Source organism: Marmota marmota, unplaced genomic scaffold, assembly GCF_001458135.2.
Source record: "Marmota marmota marmota unplaced genomic scaffold, marMar, whole genome shotgun sequence".
Lineage (NCBI taxonomy): Eukaryota > Metazoa > Chordata > Mammalia > Rodentia > Sciuridae > Marmota > Marmota marmota.
This window is the reverse complement of record NW_025999862.1, coordinates 4,113,861-4,135,263: the sequence shown is the minus strand read 5'-3', so window position 1 is coordinate 4,135,263 and position 21,403 is coordinate 4,113,861. Positions and strand designations below refer to the sequence as shown.

Genomic DNA, 21,403 nt, shown 5'->3' with positions numbered 1-21,403 from the left:
GGGTCTGTAGTCATAGCTTAGTAGCAGAGAGCTTACCTAGCATGTGTGAGGCACTGGGTTTAATCCTCAGCACTACATAAAAATAAATAAATTAGCTAAAGGTATTGTTTCCATCTACAACTAAAAAATATTAAAAAAAAAAAAAAAGTATTGACCAACCAATGGAAATATAAACAAACCCTTATAGAATAAATAAAGTATTGTGAAGATTAATAGTTTCGTTAGGAGTATAGAATTCTTTTTTTCTTTTCAGATTTTCTATAGTAGATTACTTATTATAGTATTTGACTAAAACTATACTAACCTAATATTTTATATCTTTGAAACATTGTTTCAGCATTTTGAGTCTTTGACATCAATTATTATAACTATATTCTAAATGTACTTAATAGATTCAGCAAATATTTATTAAAATTAATAACTGCTAGATTTAATATTTCTGTTGCATTTGTGTTAATTTTCATATCTTTTTATAGGTTTCATTGTTTGCAGAACTTTTCAATGAAATGCTTCAGAGAGATTTTGGTGTCAGAATATACAAATCATTACTCTCTCTTCCGGAGAAAGAGGACAAAAAAGAAAAGGATAAGAAAAGCAAAAAAGATGAGAGAAAAGATAAAAAAGAAGAAAGAGATGATGAAAATGATGAGCCAAAACCCAAACGGAGAAAATCAGGAGATGATAAAGATAAAAAAGAAGATAGAGATGAAAGGAAGGTCTGTAATTATTTCCATAATTTCTTCTTTTAGATTGTAACAAATGATGTTATTTCCATCAGAATATTAAAATATGAAGCCAAACTTATACTTTAGAAAATTTGTCTTTTAATTAAGCCAATTCCCCAAACTGCTGAGGGCCTCAATAAGTTGCTAAATTGGTCTCCAATTTGAGATTCTCCTTCCTCAGCCTCCTGAGTTGCTGGGACTATAGGCATGAGCCACCACTCCCAGCTATTGTTACTCTTAAATGTATTACTTTATGGATGCTGTGGTTATGGCTCAGTAGTAGAATGCTTGCCTGGCATGTGTGAGGCACCACATAAAAATAATTAATTAAATAGAGATATGATGTCCATTATACAACTAAAATAAAAAAGCATTACCTTTTTAAGAAATTTATAGTTTGAAACTATTTTAAGTAAATACCTTTTTTTGGTGATGCTGGGATTAAAACCCAGCGCGTTGCACACATGCTAGGCAAATGCCCTACTTCTCAGCTACATCCCCAGTCCTTTAAATAAATAAATGTAATGGACTTAATGTTTTCTTATTAAATTTTAAATTACAGAAAGAAGATAAAAGGAAAGATGATTCTAAAGATGATGATGAAACTGAAGAAGATAATAATCAAGATGAATATGACCCAATGGAAGCAGAAGAAGCTGAGGATGAAGAAGATGGTATGATTCAAATTTTCTTATTACTGATTATGTTTGAAAAAACATTTGTTTGCTGACTTTGTATCAGTGAAATCTATGATTTTAATATTTTTTATTAGAAAGTTAAAATATTCTCTAATGAAAATATATTAAGTAATTGTTGTTTACTAATTTTTAGGTGAGAAGGCTATATTTTGGTGCTTTTGGTTTTTTATTTTTTATACTACTGGTAATTGAACCCAAGGTCTACAAAAGCTCCACAAGTGCTCTAACCATTGAACTGAAAGGGTCTTGCTAATTTTCACAGACTGGACTTGAACTTGAAATCCTCCTGCCTCAGCCTCCCAAGTAGCTGGGATTACAGGTGTACACATATGCCCAGCCAGAATATATTCTTCGAAAAATAATTTGAGTGGTTTATTTTTATTTTTTAAGTGAATACTATCATCATGCAATGAGTATATATTTATGGTTTAAATACTATTAATAATAATTACCCATGGTACCTATTAACCTATGTCTTAAAAACCATGTAGGGGGGGGCTAAGGTTGTGGTAGAGCACTTGCTTAGCATATGTCAGGCACTGGGATCGAGTCTTAGCACCACAAAAAAAAAATCAATAAAATAAAGACTCATCAACATCTAAGAAATATATTTAAAAAAAAAATGTAGGGTTGACATTCTAAATACTTTTTTTTGTACCAGGGATTGAACTCAGGGGTGCTTAACTACCAAACCACATCAGTTCTTTTTTAATATTTTTTAAAGAAAGGGTCTTGCAGAGTTGCTTAGGGTCTTTCTAAGTCGCTGAGGCTGGGTTTTCAATACTCCTGCCTCAGCTTTTCAAGTTGCCGGGATTACAGGTATGTGCCACCATGTCTGGCTGACACTCTAAATACTTTCTAGTAAACATTCTGATCAGTAATAGATGTTGGCCATAAAGTATCTCTGTGTAATGCCTTACCCATATCTCTTTATGTTGATGTGACTTGAGAATTTTGTCTTTTTCTCATATCAGAAAACTAAAAACTTTTTTTTTTTTTTTAACTGTATCTATGGATGATACTTCTTATTATTAAAGGTTATTTTGGTTTGCAGCTTTTGGGTTTTTTGGTAGTGGGGATTTAACCCAGGGGCGCTTTACCACTGGGCTACATCCTCAGTCCTTTATTATATATATGTATTTTTTATTATGAGACAAAGTCTCAAAGTTCCTGAGGACCTTACTGAGTTGCCAGGGCTCACTGTGAACTTGATATCCTCCTATCTCCACCTCCCCAGTTGCTGGGATTGTGGGCATGTGCCACCCTGACTGGATCATCACATTTTCTTCTCATGTCATTTCATTTTTCTTATTGATGAAAATATTCACATAAAATGTTGAGGGGGCTGGGAATATAGTTCAGTTGGTAGAGTGCTTGCCTCACATGCACAAGGCTCTGGGTTCAATCCCCAGCACCAAAAAAATAAATAAAATGTTGAGAGAATTGTACAGTGAACACCCATATGTCTTCCAATTAGGATTTAATATTCATTAATATTTGACTTATTTGTTTTGTCTTTTTTCTGATCCATTTGAAAGTATGAATTCTTCAACTTACTTGGGAGGCTGTGGAAGGAGGATCACAAGTTTGAGGCCAGCATTAGCAAGTTAGTCCCTAAAACTTAATGAAACCTTTTCGCAAAATAAAAAACATAAAGGAGATGTAGCTCCATTGTAATGTGCTCCTGGGTTCAGTTCCCAGTACCAAGAAAAAAAAAGCTTAGGAAAGAAAGGACATACTTAATCCCACAATCATACCTTTATTATGCAATAATGCCTTAATAACACTTAATACCTGTTTCTTCTTTGCCCTAATAATAGCAATGACATGATACACATACACCAATTTTGCTTCATATCTCTTCTGTTGTTACATGGCGCAGTGCAAACTTAGCCCTATTACAGCCATATTTCCTCCCCATATTTTTTTTTTTTTAAAGAGAGAGAGGGGGGAGAGAGAGAATTTTTTTAGTATTTATTCTTTAGATTTCTGCGGACACAACATCTTTGTTTGTATGTGATGCTGAGGGTCGAACCTGGGCCGCACGCATGCCAAGCGAGCGCGCTACCGCTTGAGCCACATCCCCAGCCCCCATATTGTTTTTTGTTGTTGTTGTTTGTTTATTTTGGGGGGGCAGGGGTTACTAGGGATTGAACTCAAGGGCACTGGACCACTAAGCCACATCCCCAGCCCTATTTTATATTTTATTTAGAGACAGGGTTGCTTAGCACGTTGCTTTTGCTGAGACTGGTTTTGAACTAACCATCTTCCTGTCTCAGCCTCCCGAGCACTGGGATATAGGTGTGTGCTACCTCGCTCAGCTCCAAGTCCAGTGTTTTTTTTGTTGTTGTTTTGTTTTTTTAAGGTACTGGGGATTGAACTCAGGGGGCCACTCAACCACTGAGCCACATCCCCAGCCTTATTTTCTATTTTATTTAGAAACAGGGTCTCAGTGAGTTGCTTATTGCTTCACAGTTGCTGAGGCTGGCTTTGAACTTGCGATTCTCCTGTCTCAGCCTCCCATGCCACTGGGATTACAGGTGTGTGCCATTACGCCTGGCTACAAGTCCAATTTTTATCTTACCAATTTTTATAAAATACATATTAGTTTCAGAAAAATTAGATTTAATTAAGAGTTAATCATATTTTTTTCTTTTTTTTTTAATTGTTAAATTTTTCCCCCTTACAATAGCCTCTAAATTTGTAGGTCCACCCCATACTGGTCCTAAAAGATCTCTTGGATTCTGTAATGCCTCCTCTAAACACAGCTGTCTGCCTGAGCAGATTTTTTTTTTTTCAAAGCTCTGTTGTCCTCTGGTGGATGATTGACGAATTGCATTGTCCACTCTTGCACTTTTGGAGATTTAGTTTCATCTGAAGCCTGCAATACCCTTTCACCGTTGCTATGTTTAAAACTTTTTGTAAATCCAATTTGAGGGTCCCACTTAACGCTTTGAGAGTCTATCTACTGCTGAAGATTTTGTCCAGTTCATGATTTCAAACTGACCCCACCCCATCTCCTTGTGGACAAATTTGATCTCATTCTCTGGAGTCATTAACTTGAAATTGAATGCTGTAGTAAATTCTGCTGCAACCAATGTCCAGCCTTCAACAGTGCAACACTTATTAAAGGAAGTCTCATAATTCTCGTTGTTTTGTGTAAACATAGATAACGCCACTCCATCCTCTGGAGTTCTTAGTGCTTTTACAGCACTCAGATTGGATCCTGAAGAGAAGGTATTTTTTGGGGATGTGGCTCAAGGGGTAGCGTGCTCGCCTGGCATGTGTGCGGCCCAGGTTCGATCCTCAGCACCACATACAAACAGAGAAGGTATTTTTTGTCCCACAGATAATGAGGCTTTTCCCTTCCATCCAGTTTTCCAACTCACTTGCAAATATTGTAGCATCATAAATCTCAAAAGGCATTAATTTCAGTGGTATTGTTCAGAGTAACAATGCCAAGTCCATTTTCTTCCTTTTGCAGATCCAACATATCTACCAGGAAACCACTAAAGCATCACTTCTTCATGGAAGCCATGAGATGTAATAAAGTGATACTGCCCCTCAGTGTAGTAGTTTTGTCCTTACAGAGATGATGGCTTCAAAAGACTTATTATTTTTAAGTTGGAACAAGGCTTTAAAGGTTTTCAGAAATCAAATAAGTGCTTTGAAGTTAGGCCTTTTTATACTTTAAAAAAATGTTAAATGTGGTATTTCTCCACCTTCCCTGAAAAGTTTTTCAGCACCCTCCTGTACCTCTGTATAAACCACTGCTTTCCCATTCCCAGGAGGGTACATTGGGCTTCAGCTGCCATCTAGCTGGGAAGCCTGGAGGCTCTCTGTGTGAGGTTCACTGGGAAAGGTGCTAACATCCATTCCACAACCACCTTCTGGGATTCTCTTCCTTATGACGCTTTTAAAAGTTATGACCAGCTCTTAAATAGAGCCCTGGAGGTCTCTGGGGTGACTTCCCTTTCTGCTTTCCTCGATCATCTTAATTAAAAACATCTCAGTTTCTCATGTAGTTTTTCCTTTTGGGTTCTAGAAAATATACTTCACCTTGTTTGCTCAAGTTTGTGTTATGTTTTTCAATTTTATCTATAGAGTTAATTTTATCTTTTGAAATATGTCCTTCAGATATTTGTAAAATTAAGGCCATTTAATTGATTTAATAAAGTCAGTTTGGTGCTGATAGTGACAAGAATGCTTGCCTGTCATATGCAAGGCCCTCAGCATTGCAGAAAGAAATAATGAAATCAATTTGTCCCTCTAGTTTTTCTCCCATCCCCAGTAGTCGGGATTGAATTCAGGGGTCTCTACAAGTAAACTACATCCTCAGCCCTTTTTCTTGTTTGGAGAAAGGGTCTCACTAAATCATCTATGCTACCCTCAACTTTATAATCCTCTTGTCTCAGTTTTCCAAGTGAGATTACATTCATGTACCATTGTGCCTGATCACCCGCTATATTCTTCCTCTTATTTTTTGTAATTTTTTTTTTCAAATCTACACTATTTTTAATTTATATATTTATTTGATTAATTTGAAAATTTGTTCTGTAGTGGAGGAATAGTGTTTTTTTTGTTTGTTTGTTTGTTTTCTGTGGTGCTGGGGATTGAACCCAGGGCCTTGTACATGCAAGGCAAGCACTTTACCAACTGAGCTATATCCCCAGCCCATGGAGAAATAGTTTGTTTCTATAGTAGTTAAAAATATCTCTGTTAATGAGTTTTTGCTGCTCTTACATTTATTTTTATAGATCGGGATGAGGAAGAAATGAACAAACGGGATGACAAAAGAGAGATCAACAGATACTGCAAGGAAAGGCCTTCTAAAGATAAGGTATTTATTGAATATTGTATTCTTTATAATGTGATGATTTGTATATTTTACATAATTAAATTTGATTTTAAAATATATCACAGTCATGAAGTTTATTAGTCTTCATATGCCTACATACAACCACTTAGCAAAATGCAGTTGATGGGTTTTTGGTATTTGGGACTGTCATATAACCATTTTGTTTGATTTTCTTTCTCTCATATTCATATAACAAATGAACTTATTTTATTAGGATGAAATAATGATCTTTTAAGATTGTTGCTATTATACTGACGTAATTTCTTATTTTTCAATTGGAAAAAAAGTATATACTATCTTTTATTTCTGTATTTTTTTTAGGAAAAAGAAAAAACTCAGATGATCACAATTAACAGGGATCTATTAATGGCCTTTGTTTATTTTGATCAAAGCCATTGTGGTTACCTTCTTGAAAAGGATTTGGAAGAGATACTCTATACTCTTGGATTACATCTTTCTCGGGCTCAGGTAATCTATTCTGTGAATTTAAAATAAAAACCGTTTTTATTACCATTTTTTTTTTTCTCCCTGTGCTGGGGATAGAACCCAGGACTTGCTAATGCAAGTGCTTTAGCACTGAAACTGCCTCTCCTGTAATTTTTCAAGAAGTTACTTTTTTTTTTTTTGGTACCAGGGATTGAACCCAGGGGTGCTTAACCAGTAAGTCACACCCCCAGCCTCCAGCCCTTTTTATTTTTATATTGAGATAGGGTCTCACTTAGTTGTTTAAGGCCTCACTAAGTTGCTGAGGCTGGCACTGAATGGCCTCAGCCTCTTCAGTGAATGGGATTACAGGTGTGTATCACCACGTTTGGCTAAGAAGTTACTTTTCAAAGAAAATATAAGTAGAATAAGTTAATGTATTCAATTCCATAGGTAGGTGCTCATTTTTTTTACATCTCTATTGACTTTTTCATTTAAAAGAAACATAATACATATAAATTGTAAGAGTCAAGCAATACTGAAATTTATAAAGTAAAAAGGTTAAAAGCCCCTCTTTGCTCTTCTACTCCTCAGGTGTAGCACATAACCTTCTAGATTTTTTTGTAATCAACTAAGTTTCATTTTTATAAACATAATATGAAATTATGTTATACATATTGATGGAACTCTTTTAAAATTTTCTAATATATCCTGGACATTTGTACCATGAAAATTGAGATCTCATTCTCATAGCTGCATAGTATTCCATTATATAGATGTATCATTTATTTAACTACTCCCTTATTGCTTATGGTTTTCATATTTTAGAATTATAAACTTATGCTGTAATAGACACCCCTTGTTACATTTATTTTAATATATATGTTAGTGTTTCTAATAGTGTTACAATTTTTTTTTAAATACTACGTTTTTTTAAAAGAATATTTTTAAAATTTTTTGTTCAATTTAAAACATATTTATATTTATGTATTTGACTTTGGGAGGAAAAATTAACTAGGGTTCACAAAATTTTGAAGTAAATTTGGAGATTTTAGCAAGTGATGAAATATCTACAAAAGTGTCCTGTGTCACAGTATATATCTAATAGCTCCATAAAACAAAAACTAACATTTTCAGGCCAGGAATTTTTAGGTTTCACCTCTTGCCAATTTTTTTCCCCCTCTAACTGGTGTAGTGTTACAATTTTTAACAATTAAATTTATTTTTCAAATATAACTTGGATGTGATTGAGTAGGAATGGATACCTGAGAAAGCAGTTTCCACAGATGTTCTTCATTTCTAAAAATTAGAACACAGTTGTTCAAGGAAAATCAAAACACATTTTCATCTTTTTAATGTGTTTACTTGCTTATATTATAGGTAAAGAAGCTTCTTAATAAAGTAGTTCTCCGTGAATCTTGCTTTTATCGGAAATTAACAGACACTTCAAAAGATGAAGAAAACCATGAAGAGTCTGAATCATTGCAGGAAGATATGTTAGGTTTGAGTATATTGAAATCTTGCTTTTTTATAAATATTCATTAGTTAAAAAAGAAAAAAAATCTTACTAAAGTGTATTGTCTTTTATTATAGGAAATAGGTTGTTACTGCCAACACCAACAGTAAAGCAGGAATCAAAGGATGTGGAAGAAAATGTAGGACTCATTGTGTACAATGGTGCAATGGTTGATGTAGGAAGCCTTTTGCAAAAATTGGAAAAGAGTGAAAAAGTAAGGGCTGAAGTAGAACAGAAGCTGCAGTTACTAGAAGAAAAAACAGGTGAGGGACAATATGAATATGTTAGTACTTTTAAAGCTCTGTTTGTGTGTGTGTGCACGCACACACATACCTCACATTTTGCTTTGGACAGTGTATAACTCTACTTTCATCTGTTTCTATTGGAGACAATAAAATCACTTAGTTTTATAAGAATTTTTCTTGTTCAATGGGGTGTAGTGGGGCATGCCTATAACTAGAGAGGCCACTGTAGGAGGATCACAAATTTGAAGGCAGCTTAACAAGACCCTGTCTCAAAAGTAAAAAGGGCTGGGGAGGTATCTTGGTGGATATTAGTTGTTCATTCTCAGGTTCACTTGATATTCTGTTCTATCCTTTCAGACCTCTGCTAGTTCCACTTACTTTTTACTGGTTCCTATTTTTGCTAGTTTGTTGCAGTCATCTAAAAATTGAAACTGGGTTTAGAAATACTAGTAACTAAAACTTAATTTCAATAAAAACAGTATTGCATTGTGCTTTAGGTAACTAATGAAGTTGGTATTTATGGGCATTTTAAAGAATTGCATCTGCTTTTTATTTTCATAGCTTAAGTATTTTTAACCTCAAGCTATACTGGAAATTATAGGGGTTCAAGTGGTTTGTTTTGGACTTTTTTTTTTTAATAGATGAAGATGAAAAAACCATATTAAATTTGGAGAATTCCAACAAAAGCCTCTCTGGTGAACTCAAAGAAGTTAAAAAGGACCTTAGTCAATTACAGGAAAACTTAAAGGTTTCAGAAAACATGAATTTGCAATTTGAAAACCAACTGAATAAGACAATCAGAAACTTGTCTACAGTAATGGATGAAATCCACACTGTTCTCAGAAAGGTTTGAAATTTTATACTTTCAACATTTTCAGAGTTTATTTAAATTTTAAAAACTATTCATAGCATTTTTAATGTACTTTAATGTTATTTTGCTCTTTGTAAAAGCTTTTCCTAGAAGCAAATGATAGCATTCCATCTTCTTGAAACTAGTCAAAAGTAATTCCCCAAAGATTATATTTTTCTAAAATTTAATGATGAATGTCAGTATGGTTTATGTGTACAGATTTTTTTTGAGCTTGACCTCAAATTTATTTTTTTATTCACACAGATTTCAGATATGTTATTGTATTTAATCATCACAGTATCCCTATTAGTTAAGCATTGTTTTATTTTTTTTTAAATACACGACAGCAGAATGCATTTACAATTCTTATTACACATATAGAGCACAATTTTTCATATCTTTGTATATAAAATATGTTCACACCTGTGTGTACAGATTGTCTGAAGCAAATGTTGAACTGGAGATGTGGCTCAGTGATAGAGTGTATGCCTAGCATTATGTGAGGCCCTGTGATTAGTCCCTAGCACCACAAAATTTATTTTTATTTCTTTCTAAACCAAAGAGTATTTTTGAAGTAAGATATGAAATCATTTGGTTCTTTTAAACCATTTATTGTGAGGCAGAATTTAAGAAAATTCTTTGGCATCAGATATTAATCGCTATAAAAATTTTATAATTGAATTACATTATAAAATACCTTCAAGTAACATGTAAGAAAATCTAATAAAATATACCTTTTCCTTATCTATTATTTTACAGGATAATGTAAAGAATGAAGACAAAGATCAGAAATCTAAGGAGAATGGTGCAAATGTATGATAAAATTTGTGTCGTGATGAAAAATGCTGTTAAATAATGTAATATATAAAAATCATGATACAAGAATGTTTGAAGGTGATGCATGTTTTAGTAGTATAAATTCTGTTAGTTCAAATGATGTATAGTTTTATGAATGTTGAGTCTGCTTTTGAAAATTGCTTGTAATTTCTAGCATTCAAATTATTAAACACTCCTTGAGTGAAATAATTTTGCATTGCAAAATGTTTTAGGATGAACTTTGTTATAGTTTTAACCCCAATAAAGTTCATCAATTTACTTGACAGTAGTATTTAATTACCAAATGTCTTTTATTAAAATGCCTAAAATTTTTTTTTGTTTTTTATGCATAAAAGTTTTTTATTTTATTTATAGAATTATCATTATTTACCTTTTAATTTTGTAGTCCATCTTTTAAAACTTCACTATAAATCATAAAATAGCAAGCTGCTTACTTTTTGGACCAGAAATATTTTTACTCTTCACCAAAAATCCCCTCTAGTTATCAATATCTAAAAACATTGTTAAAAATTCAGTTCACCCAAAAGGCAGTTCATTAAGAACTAAGAAAGCAGTAGACAACTGGTGTTGGTATTTTGTTTGTTAGGCTTTACGTAAAATTCATAGACCTGATGTTAATGTTAACTGTTAACTGCTTTTAATTAATTGTTCTACTTTCCCAGAGTAGCACTTCTATTACTTTTAATTATGAGGGTTTCTTTTTAAAAAATTCAGTGTATGTCAAATGTACAGTTTAGTACCAAACCAATAGATGTCAGTATAATGCCTTAAGTTAAATTTTTAATTAAAAATATTTTTTTTCTTAGTCTGTGTATGTACTTAAGAGTTTCAGAGGTGTTTAAGAGTTCATGTAACTGTTGAGTGAAAAAAAGAAGGAAATGTGATGTACTCTGCAACAGTGGTTTTCAACAGGATGTGAATTTATCCTTCAGAGGGCATTTGGCAATGTCTGGAGATCTTTTTAAGCAATTGGGTGGGGGGCTACTAGCATCTATTTGTTAGAGACTAAGAATGCTGTATAGGACAGTCCCCCACAATGAGGAATTATTCAGTCCAAAATGCCAGTAGTGCCCAATTTGAAAAATCCTGCACTTAAGGAATATAAGGTTAAACAACATTTTGTCTTTATAAAATTATACTTAGGGAAAACTTAGCTGAATCTGTAGATGATTATTTTTTTATACTTACAAAACTCGAAGTGGAATGTTTTGCTCTCATAAAAATATATGTTATATTAGAGTTTATTTCATTTTGTTTTACTCTTTCATTTTGATAGAATAATGGCCAGATATTCTAAATAGGTGAATATGAGACTTAATATGTGACTTAAGTCAAATGGAATCCATATGGCTCTTACTGAGGTATGGATTAAAACTCTTCAAATTCTTCAAACCAATTTTTGTCTTAAATTGATATTTCTTCTCTTCAGGTCTAGTTGAACCTCTCCAAAGTCACTTTACTTCTTGAGCCATAATTATATCATTAATATGTAAATGTTTCTTCATCGTTGAGATGAGATGAAACTGTATAGGTTTTTTAGTTTGTTTTTTGGTACTATAGGGATTTAAACCAGGGTCGGATTTTATTTTCTTCTTGAGACAGGATCTTGCTAGGTTTGCCCAGACTAGCCTCAAAACATGGAATCCTCCTGCCTCAGCCTCCCAAGTAGCTGGAATTACAGGTGTGTGCCTCCATGCCCAATAAATTATATGGAGTTTTTTAAAGCAAGCACTTTACCTCAGAGTTATATCCCCAGCTCTATTTTATTTTGAGACAGGGTCTTAATACGTTTCCCAGGCTAGCCTTGAACTTATAGTCCTCATGCCTCTCCCTCCCAAATTGCTAGGATTATGAGTTGATATTGTAGCTTGCCTACCCTGTGAGAAACTCTGGGTTCAACCCCTAGTACTGCAATAAGAAAAATGTGGTTTACCAATCGGCTGAGATTGCCATATGCCACTGCAGCTGATAGGAAACTTTTAACTAAAAGATAGTAATGATAGATTTCCTGCAAAAGTATATTTTTAAATGAAAGATCAGGGCTGGGACATGGCTTAGTGGTAGGTCACTTGGCTAGCTTACATGACGCCCTCATTTAAATCTCTAATACGAGAGAGATCATACAAAGGCCAACTAACAGCTTTTATTTTTGTACAATAAATTTTAAATAAGCATAAAGTGGATATGATGGAGGAAGAATCTAAACCTTCCAATTTTATTTTTACTTACAGATATAATTTCTTTTTTTAAATGTAATTTTTTAAGACACTAGGGATTTAATCCAGGAGTGCCCTACCACTGAGCTACATCCCTAGCGCATTTGTATTTTTCTTTTGAGACAGGATCTCACTAAAATTTGACCAGACTGCCAATTAAGTTTCTTGTAAATGAGTGTCATCCCCTGGAGTAACAAAGGGGTAGTCCTAGCAGAAGAGGTAATTTGTGCTTCTCTTTCTCAATGAAATTGATGATGAACTGTCACAAGGAACAGTAAATTACTTGGTAGAAATAATTCCGACATCTCTTTTGTTGTTAAATTAAAATTTAATTTCATGATTTGGTGCCAGACTGTTTGGATAAGCAAAGTGTAGGCCATGATGTTTTGAAAATATTCAGTGAAGCCATTAAATAAAAATTGAAAATAACCCAAAGAGTTAATGTTATGGGATATGTATCTTTCAGAATATTTGGAATACATTCTATAAAAAATTTGGAGAAATGGATAAGGGAAAAGAACTTAGTGTAGACTCAGTTAAATGATACTTAAATCGCTTATTGGAATTGAAAATATCAGGTGGTTTTGGTAATAATCTAATAAAACATCTGATTTTGGATGACTCCAATTTTTATAGGTTTTTTCCTTTCTTTTTTGACACTAGTGATTGAATCCAAGTGTACGTAATATCTGGGCCACATCCCTAGCTAGACCTTTTTTAGTTTTTATTTTGAGACTAAGTTGCTGATAACTAATCTCAAACTCGCACTCCTTCTGTCTTAGCCTCCTGAGTCACCAGGATTACAGGTATGCACCAGCAGTTTTTTGGGTTTATAGTTTGTTTTTTACATAATTGACCTCAACAGTTAAAATTGTGTTCCAAAATTGAATTCCAAAAGTTGTGTCAAAAATAAACAGAACTTTATGTGCCATGGTATACACCTATAATTCCAGCAGCTCAGGAAGCTGAGGCAGGAGGATTGTAAGTTCAAAGCTAGCCTTCAAAGCAAGACCCTAAGCAACTTAACAAGAACTTGTCTCAAAATAAAAAATGAAATATAGGCTAGGGATGTGGCTCAGTGGTTAAGCGATTCTGGGTTTAGTCCTGGGTACCCAAAAAAAAAAAAAAAAAAACAGAACTAACTAACCCCAGCTCCATGTCGTAGTACCAACCTGTAGACTAGCTACTGAGCAACGTAGTAAGACCCTGTGTTAAAAACAAACAAGCAACTAACCCAAGGCTCTTTACAACTTACTTTTAATTAATTGTAATACTTTAGAAAACATTTTCTAAGTGAAAATTTTAAAAATATGTAAAGACCCTGAAATGGATGAGCCAGACCAAATTGTACAGATTAGTTGTTATCCTCTCTGTGCACCCTGATGTCTCCTAATAATACCACATGTCACCATATAACTACACCTCATCCCTGGCACGTATGCTTGAATTTCAAAGAACATATCAGCAATTGTGTGACTTTGGGCCATTTTTTCTTAAAACTCAAGAGTGATCAGAATATAGGATCATATCTTTGTTTAAGTGCCAGACTTTGGGGACTTTTACTAGAAGTGTACTAAGGAGGGAAGACAAAGATCCGTATTATATTTTTAGTAAATCTTAATGTTTACATTCAGCCTCAGTGAGGACAAGTGAACTTGGACCTGAGTCCCCAGGCATTGTCACTCTTTATTTATTTATTTATTTATTTATTTATTTATTTATTTATTTATTTATTTATTTTAAAGAGAGAGTGAGAGAGGGAATTTTTAATATTTATTTTTTAGTTTTCAGGGGACACAACATCTTTGTATGTGGTGCTGAGGATCGAACCCGGGCCGCACGCACGCCAGGCAAGCGCGCTACCGCTTGAACCACATCCCCAGCCCCATTGTCACTCTTTAAAATCTCAACCCTCGGCAACTTTCCTGTATTTCAGTTCAGGGGGAAGTCTCAAGTGTCTTAGTCCCCTAGGCCACAGAGCTCTAGCAGAGAGCAAAGGGATGAATAGGAATTATTTCTGTCACAGTGACAGTATAATTGTGTTATACCTCACTACAGAGTTGGTCGCTTCTTTCTGGTAAGAAAGTAATATTTATGTAGAAAGTGAAACAATGTTCTGGAAGTGGATGATTTTCTGCTAAAGGTATTTATATTGTTAAACAGATGGAGTTAGCATAGTAGAATGTGAATAAAATGTGTAATAATTGTATTAGGAAATCTACCCCTGAATAATGTTCACTAGCCATTAAAGCATGATGAAAACATCATGCTACTTGTACATAGCAAATTTCAAAGATATTTTCTTTAGATACCTGAATATGTACTAATTCCAGCAAGAAAGAAATTTTATCTTCAGTTCCAGGCCAACCTTGGTAAGTTCTCTGGTGATGAGTGATTCCTGAGAAACTTCTTGGACCTGAATCCCCTTAGCTAGTTAGAACTCTAAATACTGGTTAGAATATGTCAAAAATATGATAGTAGGAACTATAAGTTCCCTTCCATGTGGTCTTTCTGGCCCAGCTTGCTTCTTTCCCCCACCTCCTATACTGGAGGTTGAGCCCAGAGATACTCTACATCCCCAACTGTTTTTATTTTGAGACAAGGTCTTGGTAAATTACTGAGGCCGCCTCTAATTTAAGATTCTCTTGCCTTAGCCTTCTCAGTCACTGAGATTACAGGCATGTACCACTATGCCCAGCATAAACTTGGCTTAAACTGGGAACCTTTTGAAAGAAAAGGGGGGTTGCCAAAAATACCTACATGACACCAGATACAAACCAGGACTGTCCAAGGCAAAGTGGAAGATAGGGTTTATGCTTATTTACTTTAGGGATAATATTGACGTTTTGGTGTTCATTAATTTAAAAAACTAGCCTCAGGGGCTGTAGTTCAGTGGTAGTATGCTTGCCTTGCAGGAGCGAGGCACTGGGTTCAAGCCTGAGCACCACATAAAAATTAAATTAATAAAGATATTGTGTGTCCATCTACAACTAAGAAAAAAAAACTATATACTTAGCTTTTCTTGTGTGTATAGAGAGCATATCACATCAGATAAGATGGGGTACTACTTAAATCACTGAATCAGCTCCTTATTTCAGCCCCATTAGTAGTAGAGTCTGAATGTATTCATTATGCCTGTTTAGAGTCCTTGGTTCTCAAACTAGTTTGCATCTGAATCACCTGGAAGACTTGTTAAAACAAATTGTTGGGCTTTCCTCTCAGACTCTTTTTTATTCAAGATTTCTGGGTTAGGGTCTAAGTATTTGTACTTCTAATAATTTGGAGAACCTCAAAACTAAGATTTCTCTACTTAAAATATGTGATAAAAACTGGGAAAGGAGTAAATTTTCTTGGAGATCAGGCTTTTTCGGTAGGTGTAATATTTCCATGTTAGATATGCCATAGTATGCGCTGAAAAAAACTTATTGAGTGAATGAATGAATGTCTAGGATGTTCAGACATAATGGTTTGTTAAGTGGTAAATGCTTGGTAGGGAGAGTATATAAGTAGTGAGTGCTACTAGCTGGTTTGAGGAAGAACACTAGAGGGAGCCAGGTATGGTGGTACACACATTCAAAGCCAGCCTCCGCAAGTTAGGAAGGCCCTAAGCTACTTAGTGAGACCCTGTCTCTAAATAAACATAAAAAGGACTGGGGATGTGACTCAGTGGTTAAGTGCCCCTGGGTTCTATCCCCAGTACAAAAACCATTAGAGGGAGTAGGTTACTGGACTTTTTAAATTTTTTTTTTTTTTTAGAGAATTTTAATATTTTTTAGTTTTCGGCGGACACAACATCTTTGTATGTGGTGCTGAGGATCGAACCTGGGCCGCACGCATGCCAGGCGAGTGGGCTACCACTTGAGCCACATCCCCAGCCCCAGTAGGTTACTGGACTAAAGGGGACAAAATTAAAGAACCAAGATGGTCAGCAATGCGAAAGGCGATTACAGGCAAAAATGACAAAGGAGAAATCAAGAAAATGGCAAGGCAGGGATTAGGCAGATGTAAGAAATCTGGGAGGGTCTCTTAAAGGAATATGAATTGTAAAGAAAGACTTCCATTTACAGAAAGATAAGGTCTAATCGTCTATTTAAATTTAGGGGATAGATTTATGCATATGCCTTTGTAATTGAAAACAAAGTGGAATTTTCAAGGCTTATATTAAAAAAACACTCACTTGTCATTTAACCTTTAGGAAGAAATTTTTAGGAATATGCAAGGGATGTTTCTTAAGATTAATATGCTCTTTGAAACCTCATATCAGCTGAATGTCCTGTCAAAACAAAGTTTGTCAGGCAAAAATTAAGGCACTACTAGCTGGGCATCATGGCATATACCTGTAATCCTAGCAACTCAGGAGGCTAAGGCAGGCCAGCCTCAGCAACCTAGATTCTGTCTGAAAAGAAAAAATAAAAAGAACTGAGGAATATAGCTTAATGGTAAAGTGCCCCTGGGTTCAATCCCCAGTACCAAAAAAAAAAGCAGCTCCTACCATCTCATTGTCATAAATACGTTTATTATGTACCAAAGAAGGAGACCTATCTGCTCACAGATGTTTTGGTTGTTGTAATTTGGTTACTGTGCAAGTATCCCTTGAGGCATATTAGAGTTTCAAGGAATGAGAATTAATGACCTAGAGTATATTGATAGTCAGTAGAACTGATGATGTAAGGAGCATTTTATTTGCATTGCTCTTCCACTGGCACCCCCATTCCAGGAGTATCGGATAGTCCAGATTTGTGTGTTCAGGCCAACTTCACTTTCCAGAGGTCTCATCTAGTAGGTGGAAAGAGAAAGGGTGAAGAGATGGTAGTCTTCCAGTCAGTGTGTTACTAAATCCATACAAATGTTAAATTTCAAGGAAAGTTTTTCTGAATGACAGTTCAGCTAGGGGCAGAGCCATGAAGTCATAATGTGGCCCCTATTGTAAAGATGTCATAGACTGTCAGGGAAGATTCAGACCTGGACTCAGCAAATAACTTTGGCAGAGGCCAGAAACCGCAATAGGGGTTCACGCTATATTTAAGGCACTTAAAGTATAAATCCATTGGTATGATGAATTCCTAACATGTCAGACACAGTTTAAATTGTCTCAGAAACCTAGTGAGCTTAAATCTACAGTTTGAAGTTGGGGATATACAGCTCAGTGGTAGCGTGCTTGTCTAGCATGTGTAACCCCTTGGGTGCAATCTCAAGCACCCAGGGGGATAAAAAAAAAAAAAAAGAACTTTAAAACAGACAGCTTGAAGAAAACTGATACTTCAGCTAGGCAGGGCTGAAATGTAGGTTTAAACTTGGATGGGGGGGCTGGGGTTGTAGCTCAAGGGTAGAGTGCTTACTTAGCATGTGTGAGACAAACTTAAGTTTGATCCTCAGCACCACACACACACACACAAAAAAAAGTTATAATAAAAAAAGTTAACACCAATATTCCATTGGAACAGTTAAAAAAAAAGACTCGGTAGTTTTATAGAAAGTTATTAATTTAAAAAATCTATTTTAATATATTTAATATGTTTTGTTAATATAAGTGAGCCTAATTTCAAATGGAGTAAAATCAAATCCACAGTAACTAAAACTAAAGCCCCTTTTTAAAATTTTTTAAAATTATTTTTAGTTATACATGACAGTAGAATGTATTTATATATATATATATATGTATGTATATATATATATATATATATGGAATATAACTTCACATTTTTATGATTGTATATGATGTGGAGTTACACTACTCATGTATTCTTATAAGAACATGGGAAAGTTGTAGATGAACACAATATCTTTATTTTTTATTGTGCTGAGAATCAAACTCAATGCCTCACACATGCTAGGCAAGCCTTCTACCACTGAGCCACAACCTCAGCCCCTGTTAATTTATTGTTTTAAGGCTGTCATTTTTGGCTTTGGGTTGTCTAGGACCTCTAGTAGTCTGCAGATAAACATCACTGTTGGCAACTGAGGTAAAAATTGTTATCCATAAACTTGTTGCTTTCCCAAGCATTCAACATTGCTCTAGCAGTAGTCTAAAGAGTAAATGTGTTTTTCATAGGAGAGCCTAAGCTGCTGTGAAGTAAGAAATTTTATTGATGCAAAGTTTATGAGTATGTCAAGACAGCTTCTCTTTTACTTCTTTTTTAAATTTTGAGACAGGGTCTCATTAAGGTGCAGAAATTGACCTTGAACTTGAGATCCTCCTATCTCAGCCTCCTGAGTTGCTAGATTTACAGGCATGCACTACCATACTCAGTTCCCCTTCTCATTTCTCAGTGGATATTTTAAAACATCTATTCCTTATGAGGATATTTAAACTTTAAAAAATACATATATTTCAGGGGTTGAGGGCATTGCTCAGTAGTTGAGCATATGCTTAGTTTGCACGAGGACTGGGATCAATACCTGCACCAAAAAATACATAGATAACTTACTGAAGTATAGGTTTAGATATTTCAATTGCCTTTTAAATATTTGGTCGTAGGCATTGTTTTACAATCTCCTGAGAGCAGATGGCTTTCCAGTTCACCAGTAGCCTATACCTAACAATGAAGAGTGGCATATGATCACTTATTTTTCTCCCTTGTTTCGCTAGTACAGCAGTTTAATTATTTGTAGATGGTTATGAGGGTACCTGTATGAAGTTTGTTATAATTCTCAAATTTGAAGGATTTAACCTCAGAATTCAATTCTTTCCAGCACCCCTCCTTTTTTGAATGTTAGCATTTATTTGTATTTTCATGGCCTTTTCCCTAAAGTTGAGTGCAGATTTTACCTTTGGTTACACATGTTACACATATTGTTCCAGTTAAAACAGATTGATATGGTAGTGTTACTATAGTAGTTGAGGCAAAGGAAATTTCATAAAGCACAGGGAACATCTAATATGATCTATAGAAAGCCATTTTTTAAAAGGTCATTAAAATACTTATCTTGGAGTTCAGAACTTTTAAAAAGCTTTCTTACATCTAAGGACACTAAAGGGGCTTGTCTAGCATGCACAAGGTCTTGGATCTGATTCTCAGCACAGTACTGGGGATTGAACCAGGGTTGCCCTACTACTGAGCTACATCCCCAGCCCTTTTTATTTTTTTTGAAACAGGGTCTCACTAATTCTCTATACTGCCTTTGTACTTGTCATCCTCCTGCCTCATTGTTTTATTAGAGTTTCGGGATTACAGTGTATGCTGTGGTGCCCAGCACACACAAAAAAATTGTGAAAGAGATTATATATGAATAATTTGCATTCCCTGGCTCATGATCTTTCTAAAATTTCAGTTTGAAGATAAACTTAAAACAAATTTATCTTGGAATAAGTTTGCTATGACAAATTCTCCTTTGCAAGGTCTAATTAGAATTTGGAAAATTAATATAGCAGTTAGTAATCTAAATTTCAGTGAGAAATTGCTCGTTTTAGTCCCCATTCTAAAAGTGAGAAAAGGCAACAACAATAACAAAATTTTTGTCTTCATGATCCCCAGGTAAATGCTAAAGGAGTTAATGTTTCACATTATTTGGCCTTAGTTAAACCATAAGTCCTCTTCCTAATTGAACCTATTCAGAAGATCTATTCAAGATTGTATTTCTAAAGGCAGATTATTAGTTATCTCTAACAATTTTCATTTTCCTTTAGGCAAGGGGAAAAAAGGCTCCTAACATGAAAGAAATTATTTCATGGCCATTCATTTTCTTACTCATAGATGCATAGACCTGGCCACACAAAGACCACTGCTGTTTCTGGCTATAACATAAATATTTAATTAAAGGAAAACCTACTTTGAACCATTCTTCCATAAGGCATAAAGTGTACTAGCCTTGGGCTACACTAATGTCATTTCCCAAAAACATCTGTTACTTATCCCAGGGTTTTTGCCAGTTTTGCAAACTCAGAAAGCTTTCGCCTGGCTATCGAAATGTGTTTAGGAGATGAATTTTTAACCTTTGAGCTGCTATATCCTAAAGAGAATAGCCAACCAATTACCACTATTAGAATCTAAACTTAGAATAAAATGAGAGCGTCCTGCTGGGTGCGGTGGCACACACCTATAATCCCAATGGCTCCGGAAGCTGAGACAGGAGGAACTCCAGTTCAAAACCAGCCTCAGCAAAGGCGAGGCACAAAGCAACTCAGTGAGACCCTGTCTCTAAGTAAAATACAAAATAGGGCTGGGGATGTGACTCAATGGTTGAGTGCCCCTGAGTTCAATCCCCAATACCAAAAAAAAAAAAAAAAAAGAGTCCTAAAAACCAAGCTTTTAGCCCCATTGTTCCTCTGTTTTAAGTTTGGCCATGTTTAGCTTTTGATTGCCTGGAAACTCCAGTAATCTGCAGATAATGCTTTAATTCATTGTTGCTTTAGTAGTATTCTCATTTTAAATTACTAATAATGTGTTGTAAATAAATGACTACTTCCAAAGATTCTTCTTTGGGCTGGGGTTGTGGCTCAGTGGTAGAGCGTTCACCTAGCACATGTGAGGCCCTGGGTTCGATCCTCAGCACCACATACAAATAAATAAAATAAAGGTATTATGTCCAAATACAACTAAAAATTAAATATTTTAAAAGAAATAAAAATAAAAGATTCTTTAATAAATAACAAACTGGTTCTTTTCTGGAAGCCATTCATTATTTACCTGGATCAGACAAAGATTTTAAAGAAAATTATTTCCTGCTGAGTGCAGTGGCACATCCCAGAAATCCCAGCAGCTTGGGAGGCTGAGGCATGAGAATCACAAGTTCAAAGCCAGCCTCATCAATTTAGCAAAGTCCTAAGTAATTTAGTGAGACCCTGTCTCCAAAAATAAAAGGGCTGAGGATGTAGTTGAGTTTTAAGCACCCCTGGGTTCAATCCCTGGTACCAAAAAAAAAAAAAAAAATCATGTGATTCCATTTCCCAAGATTATGAAGTCATGTGTACATTTCTCTTACAGTTAGAGAAAAGTGGTGGTTAGCTCTGTTATCATAACTAGTTCAAAAGGCAATTGACAAAAGTAAGATGTGAGGTATCACAGCATAAGCAAAAGGGATAGGAGTTTAATAAA

General features: G+C 34.8%; 1 protein-coding gene and 1 pseudogene across 4 annotated transcripts in view; one reads left to right on the top strand and one right to left on the bottom strand.

The window, feature by feature from the left end:
- The window catches only part of Ccar1 (cell division cycle and apoptosis regulator 1), a 49,857-nt gene extending 38,900 nt beyond the window's left edge, over positions 1-10,957 (top strand). For all 4 annotated transcript variants that reach the window (XM_048809816.1, XM_048809820.1, XM_015500562.2 and 1 more), the window contains 8 exons: positions 477-716; positions 1,288-1,399; positions 6,181-6,263; positions 6,603-6,749; positions 8,085-8,205; positions 8,298-8,483; positions 9,107-9,312; positions 10,075-10,957. In XM_048809816.1, coding sequence (XP_048665773.1) covers positions 477-716; positions 1,288-1,399; positions 6,181-6,263; positions 6,603-6,749; positions 8,085-8,205; positions 8,298-8,483; positions 9,107-9,312; positions 10,075-10,134 — 1,155 coding nt within the window. In that variant the 3' untranslated portion in view covers positions 10,135-10,957. The remainder of the gene's footprint in view (positions 1-476; positions 717-1,287; positions 1,400-6,180; positions 6,264-6,602; positions 6,750-8,084; positions 8,206-8,297; positions 8,484-9,106; positions 9,313-10,074) is intronic.
- On the bottom strand, positions 3,038-5,869 carry LOC107154742 (annotated as a pseudogene).
- Positions 10,958-21,403: the final 10,446 nt, after the last annotated feature.